This window comes from Ascaphus truei, chromosome 1, assembly GCF_040206685.1.
Source record: "Ascaphus truei isolate aAscTru1 chromosome 1, aAscTru1.hap1, whole genome shotgun sequence".
Lineage (NCBI taxonomy): Eukaryota > Metazoa > Chordata > Amphibia > Anura > Ascaphidae > Ascaphus > Ascaphus truei.
The window spans coordinates 16,345,482-16,372,438 of NC_134483.1; the positions used below are offsets into that span (position 1 = coordinate 16,345,482).

The window sequence follows — 26,957 nt, forward strand, 5'->3', positions numbered from 1 at the left end:
GAGGAATGAATCGTGGTCACTAGAGATGTGCCAATGTCCCCAATTTTGGCTCACAAAAACTTTAGCAAAATGTTTAAGTATATTGTATATTTGTGACATTTTCACACACATCCTCTCACCCTTCCTTACTCTTCTCCCTCTCTCCCTTTTCTCTCCCTCGCTCCAATTTCCCTCTTTGTAGTCTGGATGAATGTTCATAGTTTTGTGGCACTTTTGCTACTAGCAAATATCCAATATTCTCATGTAATATACAACATTTTTCCTATTACAATCCCAGACCATAATGTATTTTGTGGTCTCTTATTTTCTATGAGATCAAAACTGTGTGGTAATAGTGACACATTAATTTTCATTGATCTTTTTTAAACACGGTGGTTATTACAATGTAACTCATTTAGATATATTAGTTAGATTACACAGACTGCAATACTATTGTATTAGAAAGTTAAGATATTTATAAAAACTACTGATTAAATATAACTAATTACAGTTCCTTGATTTACAGGTGTGAACAATGGCTTCAAATGTGTCAGATATTGAGCTTATCCTAGAAGGACTGGTGACCTTAACATCTCAAAGCCTGCAGCATGCAGAGCTGGAGGAACACTTCCATGTCATAAAGGAGCTTGGCAGGGGGTCTTATGGTTCAGTGATGATGGTAAAGGACAAAAACACAGGTGAGTGATCAAATTGCCATCCATGTCTTAAGATCTTGCTGTTCATTCATGTACAAAATGTGGCCACCAAGGGCTTTACTCCCACATGTTGTGTAGTATCCCCTTCACTAGGAGTTAGCCAGTGAGTTGGACAGAGATTTCACCAGGGAAGCAAATGAATAACATAGATAGTATCAAGTCAAATCTGGCGAAACACGTGCCCACCATATTGGGAATATTTGAGCTAATAGAGATGGTTAGACTAGAAAATATGTGATTGGACCACATCCATCAAGACGAAGTTCCCAGCCATACCCTGTGATTAAGTCTCCAGTGCCCTCCCTAAAACCCCACAAACTAGTGCCCCTATTCGGTCAGGCCCGGGAATAGTAGCAGATATTAATAATGCAATGAGTGTTAGTGTTTTGGCAGTGCTTCCATTCACCATCCTGTCCGATTCACTGACAGGTACAGGTGGACCTCTTAGTTACTGCTCTCTGGCACTCCTAAAAGCCCAACTGCTACCCAGGTGTAGTTAGTGAGCGCACCCCATTGGTCTTTATAAAAGATGCATACATATATGTATACACAAACTTCTTTATTCATATATAGCACTGATGCTGTACTCTGCACTTTACAATGTAATATACAGAACTGCACTGATAAAACAGGGGTGAGGATCAATACATGGACAAATGCTGCAGACATAATTGAAACTTACATCGAGCTCACAGTATAAGCAGTGAGTGCACATTTAATGTATTCACAACTAAGCACGACTTCCTCTCCTCATTACAGATAAGATGATGGCTATGAAACTCCTGGATAAGAAAAGAACAACACAGAGAGGCTTCCTCATGGAGTTCAGTGTGTCCTTCTTCCTCTCATCTCATCCCAATGTCATCGGGAGCTATGGTCTAGCCTTCCAGACCTGTGAACACTTCGTCTTTGCCCAGGAGCTCTCACCAGTTGGTGATCTCCTCTCACTCATTCAGGCTCCTGTAAGTAGGAAGTCACGTACCATAATAGTTCTACAAGTACAATTGCAGTTACACTGAGACCTGTTATATGTAGCAATATGGAAATATTGTTTTCCCTTTAAGCTGCACTTTTGATAAACATTGCAGAAATCTTACAATATGGAAAATACTTGTTATTGACCGTTAATGACACGCATTTTATATTTCAGGTTGGGATCCCAGAAGCTGCAGCAAAGCGATGTGCAGTTCAGATCTCCAGTGCACTGGAATTTATGGAAAGCAAAGGACTAGTTCACCGGGACATTAAACCCGACAACATTCTAGTGTTTGATAAAGAATGTCACTGTATTAAAGTGAGTGACTTTGGTCTCACACATCTCCAAGGAACTGCTATCAGACCCCTGAAAGGAAAAGTACCTTACATGTCCCCTGAGCTGTGTCAACTCGCAAAGTGTGACACCTTGGAGGCTGATTCCAGCCTTGATGTGTGGGCTTTTGGAGTGGTTCTCTTCTGCTTGCTCACTGGTGAGTTTCCATGGCGGGTGGCTCTTCCCACAGATCAAAGGTACAGCAGGTTTGCAGACTGGCAAAATAGCCCCATAGTTGCTGACCCACCATCCCCATGGAACAGACTGACCACCGCAGTACTGAAAATGTTTCGTACCCTATTGGCAATAGATCCTAAAGAGAGGAGAAAAGCTACAGAAGTCTTGAACTATATTGGTGAGTCTTGGAAAACGGATATTCCCCATTCAAGTGGAATAAGTCTGGATGACACGGAGACAGAGATTAGCAGCATTTTAACTGTGGACACTAATATGGAAGAATCCTACAGTGACTCAGCCGAGGAAGACACTCTTTCTGCAGAATCATTTGTCATGGAAATAGATGATAAGTGTCAAACTGAGGACAGGTGTGTTATTTCTGAGCATGACGCCTCATCCAATTTGAGCTCATGTATAAAGAAAGAGCAACTGTGCATGTTACACGGCAGTGATTCCACCCTCTCTTGCTCCAGCAGGTTGTCCAATCATTCTGCAGCTGGATGTTTTGTGGCTCATTTTGAAATTGCACCAGATCAATGGCAGGATGACATACACTGGCGACACACTTTATTCGAGCTCGGCTAGTCCCACGAATTCGGGTATACCCGGGTGTATTGAGGTTTGTGACTGTTTTCTGCCCGAGTGCATTGAGGTATTTTCCAAGCAGGGATTGAAGCATTTTATTCCCGCTGGCTGCAATACTGAACAGTATATATATATATACTGCATTACAATTCATGAATTTATGCCATCTGGTAGACACGCGAAGCATTGCAGCCTATTAAATCCTAATCATTATCATTTAACAGATCAGCCGCCCATCAGCCAGGCATGAACCCAGGCTGGGAAGGCAAATGCAACGGGGCTTGTCAGAGGTGAGGGGCGGCGCATTCCAGGTATCTGCCAGGTACATACCGGGTATTTGCTCGAATAAAGTGTGTCGGTGCAGTAGCAGGTCAGGTAATACTGATGGATGACCATACATCACTGTATGTAGGAGCCGAAGTGGAACTTATCTGAGCAAAGGAAAATATCCAACTGTTTGTCTTGTCCAACATCAGAGGAGAGAAGTATGTGTACTTTTGTCTCATCATGTTAATAAGGTAAGTGTGTTCATTTGTCGATCGTAATCTGAGGTATATGTAAGAGATTGGGGTCTTACAGGGCTGTTGATGCATGAGTAAGTGTGTCCGAAGTGGCTGATAATTGTGCATGGTTAGCTGTGCTGAGGGTAGAAGGTGCATGGTATGAAATAGCACTGGTGTCTTGTAATGGCGTGGAAGGGATATATCTGGGGGGTGATGAGTGATGGGTTCTGTGTGAAAAGAGTTTAAGGGATGTCGATGCATATCATGAAAAAATAGGTACCTGAGGCTAGTGGAAGTACGTCATGGAGCGACTGCCAGAGACTGGTGGCCGTGTGAGTGCAATGCTTATTGGAAATGGTCTATCGTGCTCATCCCAGGGAGTGTTTCTCTCTCTTGTCTATTTCTCTTTTTTACCGATGAAACGTCTGCTCGGTCCTACCCCTCTTTTGCTGTTCCCGGGAGACTTTGGTACATAACTTCCCTTAGTATTTCTCTGGATGTTTCAGGAGTTTATAAAACAACCTTTAAGACAGGCAAATAGTCACCCCCAACACATTCCCTTTTTCTGAGTGACCAGTTGATTATGATGTCATCATTAGACAAACCCCTAAGGATGTAGGACTTTAAGTGTCTGAAATGACCGAGAATAAGTGTTATTGGTGAAAATAAAACACTAATGTTTACACACCGTAGTGTGATCTAATATGGTAAAGGAAGCCAATGATATTGGTAAGTTCTTATTCTTGGCAGTTAGATGGGACGGCCCCACGCTTTGTTTCCTAGGTTCTGAATAACTATCAAAATATACAGCTCTAAGCAATTAAAGAGCCAGATATAATGAGGGAGGGGGGTCTGTGCCATTCCAGTTATGCCCAATTTCCAGGTATGACCCGATGGGCCCCCTGTTTGTATTCATGAGACTATTGAAGTCTGTTAGCATCGGCGTCTCATATTCAGGGAAACCCACAGATAATCATTGAGATTTGAGATATCGGAGATTTGTAGGAAATGTAAATGATATTTTCTGCTTTCAGTGTCAATTATGTCACATTCTTTTTGTTATTCGGGGGCAGCTGTATACAAGAAAATGTAATGTCATGAGATGCTATTTCCAGTATTGCCAATCTGCCTCCAGCGGTTCCCCTGTCCCCATGCCAGCGATACCGGCACGTACTGCCTGTTTATATCCACCCACTAGCAAGTAGGATTCCACTTTCGCCTGAGACTCTCTGCAATCTGTTTTTATCAATGGATTTTTATTTCACGAGTTTTATTAAATTGGGATATAGCTTTGCATCTGTTTTCCCATTTCCCTTGTTTGTCTGCCCAGTGCCCCCCACACCCCTCCCCTTCCTTCCATCAGCCAATCGCATCATACAGTATTACACTATGTATTCTTTCCGCCATCTTTATTCACATGGTCCGATGTCCGTCTGACTGACAGCTGGAGAGCCACCGTCAACTCTGATATCCGTACCAGGACATTTCTATCATCTCACGGGTTGAGTGTGTTTATCAAACTTGGGACAGGCGTATAGCATCCGATTTGGGCTTTAATCTCGATATTTGATACATAGATTTATGGCAAATTGACAGAGTATTTTCTTGTCAGGAGGCGCCTGATAAGTTCCTCGTGTTTCTTTATGCTTCCCGGATCTGATCAATCAGAGGACCCCCTTAGGCTGCCTCTATTACATAATATTCCCCATCACGCACTCTAATATTCACTTCCCTTTATTCAGGCTAAGTACCCAAATATAGGGAGCCTGCCGCATGTATTAATTTGCACGTTATGCACATGTTATGCACTTTTAACATTGACGCATTGCACTGTATAATGTTCTTCAATCTGACTCCCTGTCACTGTGAGGTTCTGACCCAGTTTGTGTTTCAGACTCCCACCCCGGTGCATTAATGCTTCAGCACAGCCTTTCTGTGGAGCGGGGAGACTAAACAACGTGACTGGGTTTGTTAATGTCCTGATGACAGGGAGTTGGGTTATCAATACTGTATTTTATTCAATCGCGTGTGTGCCCCAGTTTAGTTATTACAGGAAGTAAGAAAGTAATTGTCCCCTGGGAGACAGTGCAGAAAATCTCTTTGCTGCCTGTTAATGTTCATTATGTAGCTTGGAAGCTCCTACATTCTGCATTGTTTGTGTCTCCCCCTGCTGGACTCTACATTTACTGCAACATCCTCTCTATTACCAAGAATGTGTTACTTATTCTGTATGTTGGTTATCTATCTGTATGGAAGATTATTAAGGTAACTCTGATGTGAGTGGAGCCCCCCTCTGGGGACTGCTATTTATATAAGGAGTTAATGGGATAACCGGGTGGGCTCACTCAGGTTACTCCCCTCCCCACCATGTAATGTAGGATGACTATGCAGAAAGGAGTGTCACTCCCTTGTATGTCGTGACTGTGATGTCACCATTGGGAGATAGAAGGATATATATAGTTCCACCTAATGTTCTAGAAACAGGTTCATCAGAGTTCAGACTGTGGTCCTCAGCGCGAGTCCTGTAAATAGGTTTGTGTGTATAGTTTAAGGTTATTAAGTTGTGTCCTGTCACCGTTTGTTGTTTTCCGTTAAGGAACTTGCCCCTTTACGGGAGCGCCAGTACTACGGGTCCGAGACTGTTCTCACTATTGAACGAGAGGAAGCATGCTGTTAGTAAGGAGTTCTCAGCATAGTAACTCTGGAGTATGTTTGGACCGGTAGAACCGGAAGGTTCCTAGTGCAATCCTGATCCGATAGGTATGGATGAAGTATGCGGTACCCGGCATATAGTAGCAGGTTACTAATTCAGCAGCCTGAAGTGTATTCCTGATAAGGCCCATTTGATATGGGGCATTACTAACTCTATGCCAATGTATCCCTTACTACAGGTAACAAGTATACAGTAAGTACATCCTCAGCATAAGAGTCACGAGACGTATGTCACTACCTGTGGAGCCTTATAGACGGATGTCAGGTAAAGCACCTGTAGGCGATGCAAGCAGAAGTAAGTCCAGGAGACTTGGGAGTCGGTGAAACAAGTAAAGGCTTTTATCCAGCAAACAGGGCGCCCGCAGCATACAGCTTTCAGGAAGACAGCCCAGCACATGGAGGTCTATTACATATGTGGAAAACACAAAAAACACAGCGCACGACGCTCATAGTGCATTAAAAATTATATTGACATAAAGAATATTAAAGGTGAGTATTAAGCGTACATCAAAGTAATAATAAACAGGCAATTTTGGGATAATGTTACCCAACACCACGTGGAAGCCGGATCAGATGTCCTCACATAAGGATGGAGGCTGGTTCCTTTCAACCAGGTAAGTGGGAAGTCTTTATTAGTCCTTGCTCCCAAGAGTGAATCAACACGTTTGCAGCTCTGTCCTCGATCGCTGCTTTAGACGAAGCTCCACACCAGCTGAGAACCTCTCTCACACCCCTCCGTTGGAACGCTTCCGGGTTGGTGACGTCACCGCGGGGTTTCACGCCGATACTGGCGCCGGTTACACTGGGTGTGCTCGTCGTAGTAAGGCAGTAAAGTTAGGAATAACACTGCTCTAAGGTCTTCCAACGCGTTTCGAAACCCGTAGGTTTCTTCATTCCCTGATTCCCTGCAAGGTGGGTTCTGGGATCAGAACGCCACCGAGAACACAGACTATACAGTGATATTATCCACGCCGGAATTCACCCCACGCGGTGTCGGATGAAGATGTTGAACAGGACGGTCCCCTGTGTATTCTGCGATACCCGGGTGCAAGAGCCCCGGGCTGGTATCGTTCTACAAGTGCACCAACACTGTACCACACACCGCTGATCACGCCTAAAGGGTGGGGGTATTACTTGGGGACACATGTGGTAGAGTGGCCAAGGGCCTCGGGCAGTATTATAGACACGGTGTGGGTTGCGCCCTGCGAGGTGCGTTGGCCAGTTTTATCTCTAGGGGGAATGGGGTATTTCATATCGGTAATCCTGTTACAGTATAAGACTGCTTGCATATCATATTAGTAAAAGGTTATTGATATGTTGTGTGGTACTATTATTTGTTCCTGCACGGTGTTATCCCCAACAATAGGGATTCCGTACAGGTGGAGGCACTGTCATCTAGTAGCTCAGGTGTTCCCCAGGCCTCAGCGGCGGAGGCTCAGGTCTCTGTGAGCCAACAGGTAATATCAGCACCCGTAGACTCTTCCCATAAAGGGGTAAGAGGGCTACACACACATCAAGAGAAAAACAGAGAGCGCACGTCCCAAAGTGTAAAACAGTACCTTTAATCAATAAAAAGAATGGACAAGGGGATTAAGAACACTCACAAAAGTGGAAGATAAAAAGGCAATTTGTGATATAATCACCACCAACAAGGCCACACCGTCCTGGAACACATCAGCTGTTGAAAAGTCCCTCCGGTTCACCTCCAGCAATTGTAGGATGATCAGAAACAGTGTCCCTTTGCCTCAATGCTATTTGGAGTTTTTTCAGCCTCAGATCAGCTCCATGCGCTCTCCGGCCGTAAAGCGCACTCTGCGTGATGACGTAGTGTCGTGGTAGCGTGCCCTGACGCGTTTCGTCATGACAGTGACTTTATCAAAGTCCTTCTGAGAGCAGCCGTGGATCCCTGATCACCAATTCTAAATTTACCTGAACTTCCATTGGACTTGTACTAAGGGTTGGACTTTCCTCCATTTTTCTTGTTCCCCTCCTCCCCCCTTTTTTTCCCTGTTTGCTATATGTTATTATTTTTATTGGCACGTTTGTTAACATTTTTTTTACATTTTTAACAATTTTTTCACTTTCATGGTTTTTTTATATTGTCAGATTGTTAATTATATTTAATTAATATTATACACAATATTTACACGGTTAATTTAACACTGTGTTTCACGAGTGGCGCTACTGCAATTTTCCTTCATATATATATATATATATATATATATATATATGTAATATAATGTAATGTAATATATATATATATATATATATAATAGTGGGTTTCCCTTTTTCTGCTCAGGGACCCAGACCTGGGATCTGCACTCAGCCTCAGCAGCACAGCTTTCTCTTCCCAGCAGCAGGCAGTGTGCTCCGGCTGTCTAGCTTTTTAAAGGCCTTTCTGACAGGCTTCAGCTGTGCTCGTTAATCACCTGGCCTTTACCAGGCAGGTATTAACCCCTCACTCTCCGAGGTCCAACAGCCGTGGCAGGTATTAAAACAAGCGCACGACTCATGGTGTAGTACAGTAAATTAAAAATTATATTGGTGGAGATATAAAAAGGGTAAGTATTGCGCGTACAAAAAATAAGTTCTTTAAAGCATATCATGCAACAGTCAGCATGGTGATACCACAGTGAGTAAGCGTCTACCGCAGAGGGACAGTGTCGTCAGCTGCTGGATCCGATCGTCAGGATACTTTAGAGAAGCAGCCTCCTCTCACAGGTGGTGTATGGGCGACGTCCGCAGAGATGATGGAGCCTTCCTCTGTGGGCTCCGACGTTGCAGTGGGCGGTAGCTGATCACATCACCATTGCGCTGCATAAGCAACAAGACGGAGGACGTACCGGCACAGCCGCAGGTGTAACTGCACAGGAAGGATAAAATAGCCTTTACCAATTGCTACACAAGCACTATGAAAGCACATAGGGTATCAGTGAGGAACTAGCAGGTGGCTAGCAACAACCGTCACAAAGCAGGCAAAAAAATCAATTGACGTCACTATTTAAACTCACCTAGTGCTATGGGACACCCTCCTCCTACTGGCCCTGACAAAGCGTTCTCCTCGCGAAACGTGCGGTCGTTACTTCTTATCATGTGACACTTCTGATCGCAGATATAGACTCCAAATGGGAGTGCTCGCGCTGCCCTGCTCCTGCACATTATATGCTTCTGTTTACCATCCGACGGTCCTACAGAGCACCCCTCCAAGGGGGGAGAGATATAATTTACGGCACTTATGGTCCCTTTACCTTGTAACTGGTTAAACATGTACCTGGCCTACCTGCATACTCCTCGTTCACTGTATCCACCCCAGACATCAGTATTATAGTCTGGCATTAGCTTATACCTATGCTGAACAGTGATCATATTATCAATAGGTTTTAATGTTAATATACTAGCCTATTTGGGGGGTATTATCCTATTTGCAGGTTACACTGTGCTATTTTATTCAGGGACTATACTATATGTATTAACCCCTGACGTGCCTATTCCTGGCCATGTATATATTTACACCATATTACTAGGGTTGCAGGCTTCTTTACCAGAGAACTCTACCACCACTGCCTAATACAGTGTACCGTTTAGTTGCGGTCTCCTTTGTTTTTACTTAGAAGTTCCAGCAGTTCATCAATTATCAATGCAGCTGTTTAATATTAGGAGCACCAGTGTCAGCAAAAATCTACTAATTGGAGATCCTTGCTCACACAATTGTATATAGTATTCATACAAGTGTTATAGGTCCTCCTATGGGCTCCCCCTTGTCCCCCCCCCCCACCCCCTTGGTTCCCCATACCTCCGGTTGCTACGGGGAATGCAGGCGTCACTGGAGCTGGCGGAGGACCCATCAGTGCAGCGACTGCAGGCGGCGTTGCGGGGAGGTGGCTGAGGCAGTGCAGGGAGCATTCAGGATTGCGAGCAGGACGTCGAGGTACATGGCGGTTCCCCTTGCAGGGTGCCACCATATTGAGGTTGGCCACGCATGCTCAGTGTGAGTTTTGCATGTGCAGAATTGATGGAAGTTGTGCGACTATTACACAGTGCTTGCGCATGCGCAGAAGGACAGCAATTGTGGTGGCAATTACAAGCAAAGGGTTCCACGATGCGCTGGGGCTGGAGTCACATGTAGTGCAAAAGCCAATAGGGCTGCCCGAATCCCCTGCTCTCCAAAGAGATACATTTTGCGCACTGGGACCACACCAAGCAGTCAGAGCTGGAACAAGAAGAGGGTAGGTTATATGTGCAGGCATCTGTGACCCCTGCACTAGATCAGACCTGCTTGTGGTTGCTGCAGGGACAGACCCATCAGTTAGGGACACTGCCCCTGTTGTACCAGTGTGAGGGACACAGCCAGAACGCAGCTGCATCCTTGCCTCCGGTGGTCAGACCATCAGCTACATATGTGGGACCCTCCAGGTGGACACCACCCAACGTGGAGGCGGACTCGTCGCTGACGACTAAGGCGTGGGATGGGACAGCCCCTTTATCTCCTGTCTGCTTCACTGGGTGTTGGAGCACATGGCAGGTACCAACAAGTGCACCAACGCTACACACGTTAGTGGAGGCAGCACTGTCTCACACAATGGGTGGGTTGCTACTTGTGGACTCTCACGATGACACCAACTTTATCAACACATTTATATTTCTGGGTACTTGATTGAACAGAACAAGTTGCAAAATAAATTGTGATTTATTTCCTTAATAGACAAACACACGACATCTGCAGAATACACTTAAAACAACACTTACTGGGATAAGGGAACGAAATAAATTGTCCTTGGAACAAAATAAATTGTCCTTTGCTTGCAAGCACCAGAAATGCAACCTTGGTTTAAAAGTCCTGTGGTTATGTTGTTATTAAACCCCTTCACTCCTGGACTGGTTGCTGCTGTGCTGGAACAAAGACTTGCATCTTTACATCATGGATCAAAATTCAGGAATCACACTGGGGATACCTGGGGAGCCACAGTTATAGACTGCCCAAAGCTATCTTTAACATGTGGATCCAATCCCCCTCGTGGGAACAAAAAAACCACGAATAGCCAAGTTACCCACAGTTCATAAGACTGGTCAAAAGGGCTGTCCAGTGGGCAGGGCGCATGGGTCAGGTTGACACCCATGCCACTTAGCATACCTGGGCTACACCCATATCTTGGCACCACTAAGTATGATTTTTGATGCGGAGGGGTCACTAGCCTGACATCTGCTATGCATCAGTATGTCAGTTTTGTATACATTATGGGTCTGCTAGGTCTTTTCATAACTGACACTCTTTTAGACAGGGAGATGCTAATTCAGCGATCCCTTTGAGACTCCGTCATAAAAATACCCCCAGCTCAGTCACCCATATCACAGCTGGATGTCCAAGTAATTCCTGCTTGGACTTACAAAAAATAGCTCCTGCCTTACATTTACAATCTGCAGTTTATACACACTTTATTAAAACGCCACGTTCTATTTGCGTCATAACTGTAAAAATTATATGTACGCGCATGTAGGGTTCACTGTATTTGCACCTCAAAAATCAGATTTCTGGGTGCTTTCATTCTAGAATTAGTATTTCTCATTGAAATGCCGGCTTCTATACTGCCATGTGTCGGTTAGAGGGTATGGCAAGCAATGTATCTTGTCTTTTACCCTCGCAGGCAGGGAATGGCCTGCAAATGGAGAATAAAAATGGCTGGGACAGGGCAAACACAGTAATGCATAGCAAATAAGTTGAACCCCTTCCTTCCCCGTCACATGGACACCAGGGTGGTTGGGTGCCCAAGGGCCCCACGGGACTTTGGGGACTGTTTTACCAGGTGTGGACAAGGTGTTGGAGGGCACGGTGAAGGTTCAGCCGTGCGTGGCCTAGTTGGTGGGACTGTTACTATTGTTCTTCGTGTGCATGCAGTAAAATTGTTACTTTTACCAGTGTGTGTTTTATTGCATGGGGTCCTATAACGGGGATATCCCACATAGAAGGATCCGTTACAGGTGGGGTGCTGTCACCCGACGGATCAGGCACACCCCAGGCTTACCAACAACATACTAACTCCATGTGTATGCAACTACCTACACCAAAAATCTTTGCTCACACGCTTGCTACCATTGGTTCACCCTATCCTACAGCGTGTGCAGTTATCTGACACTTCAGATTACTACTGACACATTATGGATGCAGCGCACCCACTGTGTATTACATATACTTACCTACCTACCAACTAGGTTTCCTTCAGTGTGCACCAATCATTTACTCCTGTCAGCTGTGGCAATTTATTCATGGTATTTTAGTAATTATCTCCCTCCTCCACCCCCTGCAAATCTATGAGATAAAGGAGACTTTTAGTTACATCCTTTGATCATGCCTATGAGACTTACCTTGGCGTTTGGTTGCAGGCTTAGGCATAAGGCATTATTTAATCAAAGGATGTAACTAAAAGTCTCCTTTATCTCATACATTTGCACATCATGTATATATATTTATTTCACATATATTGTTAACCCATTAGGCAGAAGCGCAGGGATTCTCTTTCCGTTTTTCACTATTGTATGTCCAATTTTTTCACCTAGCTACATGCTCCTGGCATGGATGAAGTGCAGGTGATCATATATTTGTTTTGCATTTCTGTTAGGCCGATTTTAATTCTTAGCTGCGCGCTCCTATGGGGGCCCCACTATTAAGGTGTAAATATATGTAACCCTTTTTGTGAACCGGCCGACCCACCCAATCTCACATTGGCCCCTCGTGGTCTAACCGGTCCCTTTCCCTGCAACACACCTGCTCTAAAGGACTACTGGTACTGCATAACCTGTGTGGCTCCAGGAGATCTGAGCCTCCGCTAGCTGGGAGCCTGGGGAAACCCTTAACGTTACCTGGTGCAGCGCCTCCACTTACCCAGGATCCCCCGCTAGGAAAGATAGCCCTGAGTAAGAAATACCATAACACACGTAGATATAAAACAATAGCTAACACTTTACTTAATAACACATAACACAGTACATAACATCATAACATAACCGGATGCTCTATCCGCATCACCTCAGCCCAATGTCTGGTATTCCCCACCCAGTGTCCTGTGATCACCCCACACCCAATGTCCCGCAATCCTGCGAAAGGTCGTGGGTGACTGCGCAGTCACTATGTTAAGCTAGGGCCCAGTTGGTGCACTTTATAATATTGAAGATACCTTCCGAGCACTCCGATGCTCGGGACCGCAACTCTCTTCTAAAAGGGTCAGACGTCCGTCTGATCCTTTCCAGGTACTCTGCCGGTGGACCCCAACGAGGGTCCCACCGCTTCACGGGAACTGCAACCGGATCACAGCAACACCAACCGCATGGGAACAGCAACCGCCTTCCTATCACTGACTACTGCTAGAGTGACAGCAACCCTAACCTAGGGCCTGTCCCTGAAGAACCGCAACCTGGGATGGCTTGGGGAAAACTCCTAGGGCCTGTGAACATAACCTGCCCCCCTTCCCCCAGCTACCCAGTCCTAACTGTAACTGCTACTAGCTATTAACTAGCTACTCCCAAAGCACCTGCAGCTGACACACCGCTCACGCTGTCAGCCTGCAGGGATCCACACTTCACACACACTGCACGCACTGCGCCCAGCACATACAGCGACACTACTCACAGACAGCTGCAATCACACACAGCCCCTGGATCCCGCAGCAAACACACTGCTAGCACACTGTGCCTCTTTGACAGTGCCCACAGCTCTCTCCGCTGCGACACTGCCAAACCAGCACCTTCCACACTCAAGGGTCACCTCCCTAGTTAAGGCGTCCCTCTTCAGTTACCCCCTGCCCTTTACCCGGGAATTGGGGCCTGCCTGGGAATCTAGGGAGAACCCTTACCTGATGCAGGAGCCCCGCGCTCCCTGCACCCTTCCTACTCCTTCCTTCTCCTCTGCCTGACTCCTGTTGCAAAGCCCGGGAAATGTATCTATATTCCCGGGCTGAGCTTCCTCCAGCCCTATTGGCTACACTCAGGCACCTGATGCCTGTCTCCCTAAGCCTCCTGGGAATTGTAGTTCCCAGGGGCTGCCTAAAGCATTGGGGCCACGTGCGCGCTTCCCTTGCGCATGCGCGAACCCCTAATGGCCGCCTCACTCTCCCTCTACACTTCCCTACTCTCGCGCGACCTCTCCCTATCCCTGGAGTCCTATCGCGCGCTTCCGCCCTACTGCGCATGCGCTAACCTCCGCGCAATGGCGGCGCACTCTCTGCAAGCAGCCAGGCCGGTGGCAACGCGATCGCGGCCTTAGCGACGGCCCGATCGCGTCCCCGGCAACCGGCCTGCGCCTCGCAACGCTCTGCTCCCTGCTCTGGCCCCCACCCTCGCGAAGTGCCGGCGGGTCCGTCAAAGCCTCCGGCGGCACCCGCTACCGCACGGCACTCGCGGAGGGGGGCCAGAAAGAGAAAATTTACATCAGGGCTACATTCTCCCCTTCGCAGAATCCCAACGCCCTCGCTTGGGTAGCAACCGTACAGAGAATTATATAATGGAAAATACATGGCATAAATCACATCACATGTAACATGCATTTTGTCATCAATCCTCATATGGATACCCGAGGCCAGCTGAGTCTCAGAGTGGAGTGCCCCTAACAGACTGGGTGAGGGTATCCCACCTTGACTCCTGCGAGTCTTTTGGAACTCTAGACCTGTCCCTTGCGCCACCCCACCTTCTCCCCCTCGCAAAAAAAATAGTAAGGGGTCCGGGGTATTGACCCTTTCCGGTTCCTCCGGTCTCGTCTCACGGGAGACAGGGAGGCTCAGTCTCTTTCCTCGATCCACCACATGGCGAACATAGCGCTTCATCGCGCACCTGGGAGAGGCCACAACTACCAGAGCGGTCTCAACAGAGTCTTTGTCCGCTCCAACAATCCCTTTAACGGTGACTTCGTCCGCGGACGGCACCACTTCTTCGGGTAGGCCCGTTTGGAGACTCCTCTCACAGGAGTAAGGGTCGCTCCGGTCCGCTACACCGGATCCCTTGATGAGGTCGGAGTCGTTCCACGATCCGCAGAGATCTTCTGGGGGAGACACCTCCACCAGGACGCGATGACGGGGTGAGCCCATCGCCCGGGTGACCCTACCTTTGGAGTCACCAGGCTCCACGATCACCGGGGAGCTCACACCCGACACCCCTGGGGCAGTCAACTTACCCCGGTCGGTATTGGCAGGTACTGATCCCACGCCTGGGACCGCTGGTACCTCGGTGGTAGGCCGGACTGGCCGTTGCAGGGCACACGGGCCCACATCATGGTCTGGATCAGTTGAGACGGTCGCTTCGGTGACCTCACTGGAGTGGTCCGCCGGCAGGCGCATCACCACGCTCGGTGGGTCGCTAGGATCATCGCACATGGGCGGGGGTACAAACACCTTACCCTGGCCTTCTGGAATCGGTGGTTCTGGTCTCGGTGGTTCCTGCTCGGGAACCGGGTCTGGAACCGACATCTGGGGTTCCGACATCTGGAGCTCCGCCTTCAGCGGCTCTGGCTCAGCATCTAGAAAGTTCATTTGGGCACACTGGCCCTCCACCACCTCCATGGCTGAAGTGGACAAATCAGTAGCGGCTTCACCCACCTCGGTAGCACCATCAGGCGCCTCTTCCTCCGCAGGTTCCGCCATCAGAGGTTCCTGCTCCTCCATTTGCACATCCCCTTTGAGAGGGTCTGCCACAGTGGTCTGGACACACGGGTCCTCGGCGGCCTCTGGAAGTAGAACAGACTGGGGACACGCATCACTTACTTCAGGAGAGAGGTCCGGCTCCTCCTCTTCTTCATCGGCTGGTTCCGCCGCCTGGGGCAGGATAGGCTGTAGGAACCAGGCCCCGCAACACTCACATTGAGGCCCCCACTCCAGTGCCTCCCTAGGACAGTCACAATTTGGCATAAAACACTGGATACCCAGTTCTCCATCCAACTCGATGTCCTTGAAGTCGAGCGGTAACTGCGACAGGACAGCTCCCTGGGCATGGGCTTTTTGCAGGCAGGGACACGCTAGCACAACTTCATCTATTCCTGGCGCTTGCCAGGGCATATACACATTGGGGTGTAACCCCTGGCAGTCTATTTCCTTCTCAGGGGAAGGACACTCCATTTCTACAACAGTGTCCCCTCCCACTGGCCGTTCTGTAGGCTGCGGCAGTTTGGGTTGCAGGGTCGGTACCCTGCAGTAGCCACATACACGCCCCCAAGCCAAATTACAAGACGAGCAGTCACCTTGGTTACAAAAACAGTCTAGGTACCCCTCCTCGTTCGCGTCTTCCAACCGCATTTTTACCATGCACGCCAAAACATTAAGGTCCATACTACCCCAGATACTCAATATTTGTATTGTACATGGACACAACAAAAAGGATACGCTCCCATCCTTGGTCTGCCAGGATCCATACGACGGCGAGCAATTTTCTCTGTATCCAGTACTCTCTTCCAGGGAGTGTTGCGAGCTCTGTACTAAGTCACTCAAAGTGTGGGGGCGGGGCTCGGGTTTTCCCGCCAGTCCTGGATGACTGTTGGCAACATTTTCCCGCGCGGCCGGGGACTTAGCACGTGGCTTCCTCCGCCTTGAGGGCTTCCCCAAGGCGGAACAAAAATAGGACACAAATTTAGAAAAACATGTACAGGGCACCCCAGGTCTGATCTCTCAGCAGCGCCTCCAAATGTAACCCTTTTTGTGAACCGGCCGACCCACCCAATCTCACATTGGCCCCTCGTGGTCTAACCGGTCCCTTTCCCTGCAACACACCTGCTCTAAAGGACTACTGGTACTGCATAACCTGTGTGGCTCCAGGAGATCTGAGCATCCGCTAGCTGGGAGCCTGGGGAAACCCTTAACGTTACCTGGTGCAGCGCCTCCACTTACCCAGGATCCCCCGCTAGGAAAGATAGCCCTGAGTAAGAAATACCATAACACACGTAGATATAAAACAATAGCTAACACTTTACTTAATAACACATAACACAGTACATAACATCATAACATAACCGGATGCTCTATCCGCATCACCTCAGCCCAATGTCTGGTATTCCCCACCCAGTGTCCTGTGATCACCCCACACCCAATGTCCCGCAATCCTGCGAAAGGTCGTGGGTGACTGCGCAGTCACTATGTTAAGCTAGGGCCCAGTTGGTGCACTTTATAATATTGAAGATACCTTCCGAGCACTCCGATGCTCGGGACCGCAACTCTCTTCTAAAAGGGTCAGACGTCCGTCTGATCCTTTCCAGGTACTCTGCCGGTGGACCCCAACGAGGGTCCCACCGCTTCACGGGAACTGCAACCGGATCACAGCAACACCAACCGCATGGGAACAGCAACCGCCTTCCTATCACTGACTACTGCTAGAGTGACAGCAACCCTAACCTAGGGCCTGTCCCTGAAGAACCGCAACCTGGGATGGCTTGGGGAAAACTCCTAGGGCCTGTGAACATAACCTGCCCCCCTTCCCCCAGCTACCCAGTCCTAACTGTAACTGCTACTAGCTATTAACTAGCTACTCCCAAAGCACCTGCAGCTGACACACCGCTCACGCTGTCAGCCTGCAGGGATCCACACTTCACACACACTGCATGCACTGCGCCCAGCACATACAGCGACACTATTCACAGACAGCTGCAATCACACACAGCCCCTGGATCCCGCAGCAAACACACTGCTAGCACACTGTGCCTCTTTGACAGTGCCCACAGCTCTCTCCGCTGCGACACTGCCAAACCAGCACCTTCCACACTCAAGGGTCACCTCCCTAGTTAAGGCGTCCCTCTTCAGTTACCCCCTGCCCTTTACCCGGGAATTGGGGCCTGCCTGGGAATCTAGGGAGAACCCTTACCTGATGCAGGAGCCCCGCGCTCCCTGCACCCTTCCTACTCCTTCCTTCTCCTCTGCCTGACTCCTGTTGCAAAGCCCGGGAAATGTATCTATATTCCCGGGCTGAGCTTCCTCCAGCCCTATTGGCTACACTCAGGCACCTGATGCCTGTCTCCCTAAGCCTCCTGGGAATTGTAGTTCCCAGGGGCTGCCTAAAGCATTGGGGCCGCGTGCGCACTTCCCTTGCGCATGCGCGAACCCCTAATGGCCGCCTCACTCTCCCTCTACACTTCCCTACTCTCGCGCGACCTCTCCCTATCCCTGGAGTCCTATCGCGCGCTTCCGCCCTACTGCGCATGCGCGAACCTCCGCGCAATGGCGGCGCACTCTCTGCAAGCAGCCAGGCCGGTGGCAACGCGATCGCGGCCTTAGCGACGGCCCGATCGCGTCCCCGGCAACCGGCCTGCACCTCGCAACGCTCTGCTCCCTGCTCTAGCCCCCACCCTCGCGAAGTGCCGGCGGGTCCGTCAAAGCCTCCGGCGGCACCCGCTACCGCATGGCACTCGCGGAGGGGGGCCAGAAAGAGAAAATTTACATCAGGGCTACATATATTTGGCCTAATTGCCTGCAAGTGCATATATAAGCAACTTGTGGGAGACTAACCCCTCCCTTTTCTAGATATTTTCTCAGTATGGTCCCTGGATTACCACCATTCACGTCACATGTAAGTGTTCTCACTGGTATTAACCAGTTTTTAACTGCACAAGATATATAAGCACATGCTTGGACATTTTAACCCCATTTGGGGCATTTTCACATATCATTAGTTGCAGTCAGTGTAGGGACCTGCCTATGAGACTTACCTTGGCGTTTGGTGGTAGGCTCAGGCATTATTTGATCAAAGGATGTAACTAAAAGTCTCCTTTATCTCATAGCTTTGCACATCATGTATATATTTTTTTTTCAGATATATTGTTAACCCATTAGGCAGAAGCGCAGGGATTCACTTTCCGTTTTTCACTATTGTATGGCCAATTTTTTCGCCTAGCTACATGCTCCTTACATGGATGAAGCGCAGGTGATCATATATTTGTTTTGCATGTTAGTGTTACATCTGCACAGCACGGTATGAAGAACATGGCAGCACATTCCACATAGAAATAGAAATAGTAAAACCTATAGTGAATAGTAATGTTCATATAAAAACTGGCAGTACTGTATATGGTAAAACCAGCAGCAAACAGGAACATGGAAGGTAGGAGGTATCAGCAATGATCATATTCATAACTAAGTACAAATTCATAGGCAATAAGGAAATCAAGATTAATCACAAACCAACATAAACATTGTCATACCTATAGAAAGCATCGGTTTCACAACCCTGAGCAGTACGGCAATTATATACAATTGTGTAGTACTCTATTGGACCAACATAAGAACTCTTCATAGATTTGTCTCCTCATCATTCTGCAATGTCCGCAAGTCTCTGATTCTGGTGTTTTAGCTTCTCTGCCTAAAGAAGATAAATGGAGGATTTTGAAAGCTTATAAAAAAATTAATTTGTTACAAACCCTTGTGCTGGTTCCAAAATGTATCATAACATTGGGCTGTCTTTTCAATATTTTTTTTTATTAATTATTATATCCAATTGATCTTACCATAAAATCTGATTCCTGCATACAGTATAATTATAAGAAATGTCTTACCAGATATTATTTGTGTGTAGAAACAGCCATTCTATAGAAACATTAACAGTTTGGGCCACTCCTAATATCATTAATCAATGGATACTTAATATGCACAATTCAGTGATAATGGTGGGGTCCCACTGCAGATCTGTTACATTAACACCTCATTTCTTTAACAATGCCTAGCATGCTAATGTGTGAGTCACATGACTTACAAGGTCCCCACCCATAATGAGTACTTTCAGTATTGGGTGATAACCTTTTTTTATTTGGACAAACAATTAACAATATAAGACAAGCGTTTGAGAGTTTTCTCTCTCCCTCAGGTCAGCGATACCGATTTACAAATATTCCATGATCATAACACAGATGTTAAAAAATAAGATAGGTTTCCACCCATAAATATATTTATAAAAACTACTGATTAAATATAACTAATTACAGTTCCTTCATTTACAGGTGTGAACAATGGCTTCAAATGTGTCAGATATTGAGCTTATCCTGGAAGGACTGGTGACCTTAACATCCCAAAGCCTGCAGCATACAGAGCTGCAGGAACACTTCCAGGTCATAAAGAAGCTTGGCAGGGGGGCTTATGGTTCAGTGATGATGGTAAAAGACACAAACACAGGTCACTGAGCAATTTACCATCACTGGCTTAAGATCTTGCTGTTCATCCATGTAAAGGATGTGGCCACCTAGGAGTTAGCCAGTGAATTGCGCTTCTATGAGGTTTCAACAGGGAAGCCCCAGAATAACATAGATGGTATACTTCCTTTTGCCATCCTGTCTGATTCCCTGACAGGTAGAGCTGCTAGTGACTGCTCTCTCATACTCCTAAATCCCAAATGATACCCAGGTCTGGTTACTGAGTGCACTTTGAGTTTTTATAAAACGGCATACATATAGTTATATATAAACCCCTTTATTGCTAAGCAGCACTGATGCTGTACTATGCACTTTACAAAGTAATATACAGTACAGCGCTGATGAAACAGGTGTGCAGCAGAATCAATACATAGACACAGTTTCCTCTCCTTACAGATAAGATGGTGGTTCTGAAAGTCCTGGATAAGAACAGAACACCACAGAGAAGCTTCCTCGTGGAGTTCAGTGTGTCCTTCTTCCTCTCATCTCATCACAATGTCATCGGGAGCTACGGTCTAGCCTTCCAGACCTGTGAACACTTTGTCTTTTCCCACGATCTCTCACCTGTTGGTCTTCTCTCACTCATTCAGGCTCCTGTAAGTAGGAAGTCACGTACCATAATAGTTCTACAAGTACAATTGCAGTTACACTTAGACCTGTTAGATGTAGCAATATGGAGATGTTGTTTTCCCTTATATTTTACTTTTGATAAACATTGCAGGAATCTTACAATATGGAAAATACTTCTTATCAAAAACATTACTTCTTAAACCAAAAAACATTCTAGTATTTGATAAAGAATATCACTGTATTATAGGGAGAGACTTTGGTCTCACCCATGTCAAGGGAACCGACATCAGACCCATCATAGGAAAAATACCTTGCATGTCCCCTGAGCTGTGTCAACTCCCAAACAGTGACCCCTTGGAGGATGATTCCAGCCTTGATGTGTGAGCTTTTGGTGTGGTCCCCTTCTGTTTGTTCAATTACAGAGAATATTGGATCCCCTGGAGGACTCTTCTGCAGGTCCCTGAGCTGGAGAATCCATCAGACGCTGAGACACAAAATATAGACAAACAGTCAAAGGATTGTCATATCTCTACAGCAAGCTTTGTTATATCATCTGAAAGAAGAGGTAAGTGATTTATGAGCTTTGTTATATATTGGCAAAAACATTGATATTAAATGTTTTGTGGTTGTAATAAAACCAGATGGTCTATTTCCCATTTCCTTCTATGGCCCCTAATCAATATGCTGTGTGGCCATTTGTACTTGTCAGGGAGGCTCTGAGATCTGTTCAGAGGAATGAATCGTGGTAACCAGAGAGGTCACAATGTCCCCAATTTTGGTTCACAAAAACTTTAGCAAAATGTTTAAGTATATTGTATATTCATTACATTTTCACACACATCCTCTCACCCTTCCTTACTCTTCTCCCTCTCTCACTTTTCTCTCCCTCGCTCCAATTTCTCTCTTTATAGTCTGGATGAATGTTCATAGTTTTGTGACACTTTTTTGATACCAGCAAATATCCAATATTCCCACATAATATACAGCTTTGTGCAAAACATTTGAGCATCTCTAGTGGTTAGCAGCTTTCCTGACGTAGAGAAACAACTTCATGATATAAGTGACTCTATTTGTCTTCCTACATTTTTCCTATTACAATCCCAGACCATAATGTATTTTTTGTTTTCTTATTTTTTATGAGATCAAAACTGTGTGGTAATAGCGACACATTCATTTTCATTTAAATCTATTTTAAACACACAGTGGTTATTACAATGTAACTCATTTAGATATATTTGTTAGATTACACAGATTGCCATACTATTGTATTACAAAGTTAAGATATTTATCAAATCTGCTGATTAAATATAACTGATTACAGTTCCTTCATTTACAGGTGTGAACAATGGCTTCAAATGTGTCAGATATTGAGCTTATCCTAGAAGGACTGGTGACCTTAACATCCCAAAGCCTGCAGCATGCAGAACTGCAGGAACACTTCCAAGTCATAAAGGAGCTTGGCAGGGGGTCTTATGGTTCAGTGATTATGGTAAAGGACAAAAACACAGGTCAGTGATTAATTTACCATCCATGTCTTAAGATCTTGCTGTTCATTCATTCATTCAAAATGTGGCCACCAAGGGCTTAACTCCCACGTGTTGTGTAGTATCCCCTTCACTAGGAGTTAGGCAGTGAGTTGGACAGAGGTTTCACCAGGGAAGCACATTAATAACATAGATAGTATCAAGTCAAATCAGGCGAAATACGTGCCCACCATATTGGGAATATTGGAGCTAATAGAGATGGTTAGACAAGAACAAATGTGATTGGACCACATCCATCAAGACGAAGTTCCCAGCCACACCCTGTGAGTAAGTCTGCAGTGCTCCTCCCTAAAACCCCACAAACTAGTGCCCCTATTCGGTCAGGCGTGGGAATAGTAGCAGATATTAATAATGCAATGAGTGTTAGTATTTTGGCAGTGCTTCCATTCACCATCCTGTCCGATTCACTGACAGGTACAGGTGGACCTCTTAGTTACTGCTCTCTGGCACTCCTAAAAGCCCAACTGCTACCCAGGTGTAGTTAGTGAGCGCACCCCATTGGTCTTTATAAAAGATGCATACATATATGTATACACAAACTTCTTTATTCATATATAGCACTGATGTTGTACTCTGCACTTTACAATGTAATATACAGAACTGCACTGATAAAGCAGGGGTGAGGATCAATACATGGACAAATGCTGCAGACATAATTGTAACTTACATAGAGCTCACAGTATAAGCAGTGAGTGCACATTTAATGTATTCACAACTAAGCACGACTTCCTCTCCTCCTTACAGATAAGATGATGGCTATGAAACACCTGGATAAGAAAAGAACAACACAGAGAGGCTTCCTCATGGAGTTCAGTGTGTCCTTCTTCCTCTCATCTCATCCCAATGTCATCGGGAGCTATGGTCTAGCCTTCCAGACCTGTGAACACTTCGTCTTTGCCCAGGAGCTCTCACCAGTTGGTGATCTTCTCTCTCTCATTCAGGCTCATGTAAGTAGGAAGTCACGTACCATAATAGTTCTACAAGTACAATTGCAGTTACACTTAGACCTGTTAGATGTAGCAATATGGAAATGTTGTTTTCCCTTTAAGCTGCACTTTTGATAAACATTGCAGAAATATTACAATATGGAAAATACTTTTTATTGACCGTTAATGACACACATTTTATATTTCAGGTTGGGATCCCAGAAGCTGCAGCAAAGCGATGTGCAGTTCAGATCTCCAGTGCACTGGAATTTATGGAAAGCAAAGGACTAGTTCACCGGGACATTAAACCCGATCAACATTCTAGTGTTTGATAAAGAATGTCACTGTATTAAAGTGAGTGACTTTGGTCTCACACATCTCCAAGGAACTGCTATCAGACCCCTGACAGGAAAAGTACCTTACATGTCCCCTGAGCTGTGTCAACTCGCAAAGTGTGACACCTTGGAGGCTGATTCCAGTATTGATGTGTGGGCTTTTGGAGTGGTTCTCTTCTGCTTGCTCACTGGTGAGTTTCCATGGCGGGTGGCTCTTCCCACAGATCAAAGGTACAGCAGGTTTGCAGACTGGCAAAATAGCCCCATAGTTGCTGACCCACCATCCCCATGGAACAGACTGACCACCGCAGTACTGAAAATGTTTCGTACCCTATTGGCAATAGATCCTAAAGAGAGGAGCAAAGCTACAGAAGTCTTGAACTATATTGGTGAGTCTTGGAAAACAGATATTCCCCATTCAAGTGGAATATGTCTGGATGACACGGAGACAGAGATTAGCAGCATTTTAACTGTGGACACTAATATGGAAGAATCCTACAGTGACTCAGCCGAGGAAGACACTCTTTCTGCAGAATCATTTGTCATGGAAATAGATAAGTGTCAAACTGAGGTCAGATGTGTTGTTTCTGAGCAAGATGCCTCATCCAATTTGAGCTCATGTATAAAGGAAGAGCAACTGTGCATGTTACACGGCAGTGATTCCACCCTCTCTTGCTCCAGCAGGTTGTCCTATCATTCTGCAGCTGGATGTTTTGTGGCTCATTTTGAGATTGCACCAGATCAATGGCAGGATGACATAGCAGGTAAGGTAATACTGATGGATGACCATACATCACTGTATGTAGGAGCCGAAGTGGAACTTATCTGAGCAAAGGAAAATATCCAACTGTTTGTCTTGTCCAACATCAGAGGAGAGAAGTATGTGTACTTTTGTCTCATCACATGAATAAGGTAAGGTGTTCATTTGTCGATAGTAATCTGATGTACATGTAAGAGATTGGGTTTTTACAGGGCTGTTGATGCATGAGTAAGTGTGTTAGAATTGGCTGAAAACGACCGAGAATTAGTGTTATTGGTGAAAATAAAACACTAATGTTTACACACCGTAAGTGTGATCTAATATGGTAAAGGAAGCCAATGATATTGGTAAGTTCTTATTCTTGGCAGTTAGATGGGACGGCCCCACGCTTTGTTTCCTAGGTTCTGAATAAATCTGAAAATATACAGCTCTAAGTAATTAAAGAGCCAGATATAATGAGGGAGGGGGATCTGTGCCATTCCAGTTGGGCCCAATTTCCAGGTATGACCCGATGGGCCCCCCTGATTGTATTCATGAGACTATTTAAGTCTGTTAGCATCGGCGTCTCATAATCAGGGAAACCCACAGATAATCATTGAGATTTGAGATTGTAGGAAATGTAAATGATATTTTCTGCTTTCAGTATCAATTATGTCACATTCTTTTTGTTATTCGGGGGGCAGCTGTATACAAGAAAATGTAATGTCATGAGATGCTATTTCCAGTATTGCCAATCTGCCTCCAGCGGTTCCCCTGTCCTCATGCCAGCGATACCAGCACGTACTGCCTGTTTATATCCACCCACTAGCAAGTAGGATTCCACTTTCGCCTGAGGCTCTCTGCAATCTGTTTTTATCAATGGATTTTTATTTCACGAGTTTTATTAAATTGGGATATAGCTTTGCATCTGTTTTCCCATTTCCCTTGTTTGTCTGCCCAGTGCCCCCACACCCCTCCCCTTCCTTCCATCAGCCAATCACATCATACAGTATTACACTATGTATTCTTTCCGCCATCTTTATTCACATGGTCCGATGTCCGTCTGACTGACAGCTGGAGAGCCACCGTCACATCTGATATCCGTACCAGGACATTTCTATCATCTCACGGGTTGAGTGTGTTTATCAAACTTGGGACAGGCATATAGCATCCGATTTGGGCTTTAATCTCGATATTTGACTCGTATTTGATAAATAGAGTATGGCAAATTGACAGAATATTTTTCTTGTCAGGAGGCACCTGATAAGTTCCTCGTGTTTCTTTATGCTTCCCGGATCTGATCAATCAGAGGACCCCCTTAGGCTGCCTCTATTACATAATATTCCCCATCACACACTCTAATATTCACTTCCCTTTATTCAGGCTAAGTACCCAAATATAGGGAGCCTGCCGCATGTATTAATTTGCACGTTATGCACATATTATGCACTTTTAACATTGACGCATTGCACTGTATATTGTTCTTCAATCTGACTCCCTGTCACTGTGAGGTTCTGACCCAGTTTGTGTTTCAGACTCTAACCCCGGTGCATTAATGCTTCAGCACAGCCTTTCTGTGGAGCGGGGAGACTAAACAACGTGACTGGGTTTGTTAATGTCCTGATGACAGGGAGTTGGGTTATCAATTTTGTATTTTATTCAATCGCGTGTGTGCCCCAGTTTAGTTATTACAGGAAGTAAGAAAGTAATTGTCCCCTGGGAGACAGTGCAGTAAATCTCTTTGCTGCCTGTTAATGTTTCATTATGTAGCTTGGAAGCTCCTACATTCTGCATTGTTTATGTCTCCCCCTGCTGGACTCTGCAACATCCTCTCTATTACCAAGAATGTGTTACTTATTCTGTATGTTGGTTATCTATCTGTATGGAAGATTATTAAGGTAACTCTGATGTGAGTGGAGCCCCCCTCTGGGGACTGCTAATTATATAAGGAGTTAATGGGATAACGGGGTGGGCTCACTCAGGTTACTCCCCTCCCCACTATGTGATGTAGGATGGCTATGCAGAAGGGAGGGTCACTCCCTTGTATGTCTTGTGACTGTGATATCACCATTGGGAGATAGAAGGATATATATAGTTCCACCTAATGTTCTAGAAACAGGTTCATCAGAGTTCAGACTGTGGTCCTCAGCGCAAGTCCTGTAAATAGGTTTGTGTGTATAGTTTAAGGTTATTAAGTTGTGTCCTGTCACCGTTTGTTGTTTTCCGTTAAGGAACTTGCCCCTTTATGGGAGCGCCAGTACTACGGGTCCGAGACTGTTCTCACTATTGAACGAGAGGAAGCATTCTGTTAGTAAGGAGTTCTCAGCATAGTAACGCTGGAGTATTTTTGAACCGGTAGAACCGGAAGGTTCCCAGTGCAATCCTGATCCGATAGGTATGGATGAAGTATGCGGTACCCGGCATATAGTAGCATTTTACTAATTCAGCAGCCTGAAGTGTATTCTTGATAAGGCCCATTTGATATGGGGCATTACTAACTCTATGCCATTGTATCCCTTACTACAGGTAACAAGTGTACATTAAGTACATCCTCAGCATAAGAGTCACGAGACATATGTCACTATCTGTGGAGCCTTATAGACGGATGTCAGGTAAAGCACCTGTAGGCGATGCAAGCAGAAGTAAGTCCAGGAGACTTGGGAGTTGGTGAAACAAGTAAAGGCTTTTATCCAGCCAAACAGGGCCCCAGCAACCTACAGCT

The 26,957-nt window shown here is 46.0% G+C and overlaps 1 protein-coding gene across 1 annotated transcript; it reads left to right on the plus strand.

Annotated features, from left to right (window-relative positions):
- Positions 1-514: 514 nt before the first annotated feature.
- On the plus strand, positions 515-5,965 carry LOC142489008 (serine/threonine-protein kinase SBK1-like). Its single transcript, XM_075589624.1, has 4 exons — positions 515-677; positions 1,455-1,657; positions 1,846-2,549; positions 5,866-5,965. The coding sequence occupies exons 1-4, from the start codon at positions 515-517 to the stop codon at positions 5,963-5,965; spliced, it is 1,170 nt and encodes a 389-aa protein (XP_075445739.1).
- The last annotated feature ends 20,992 nt before the right edge of the window (positions 5,966-26,957 follow it).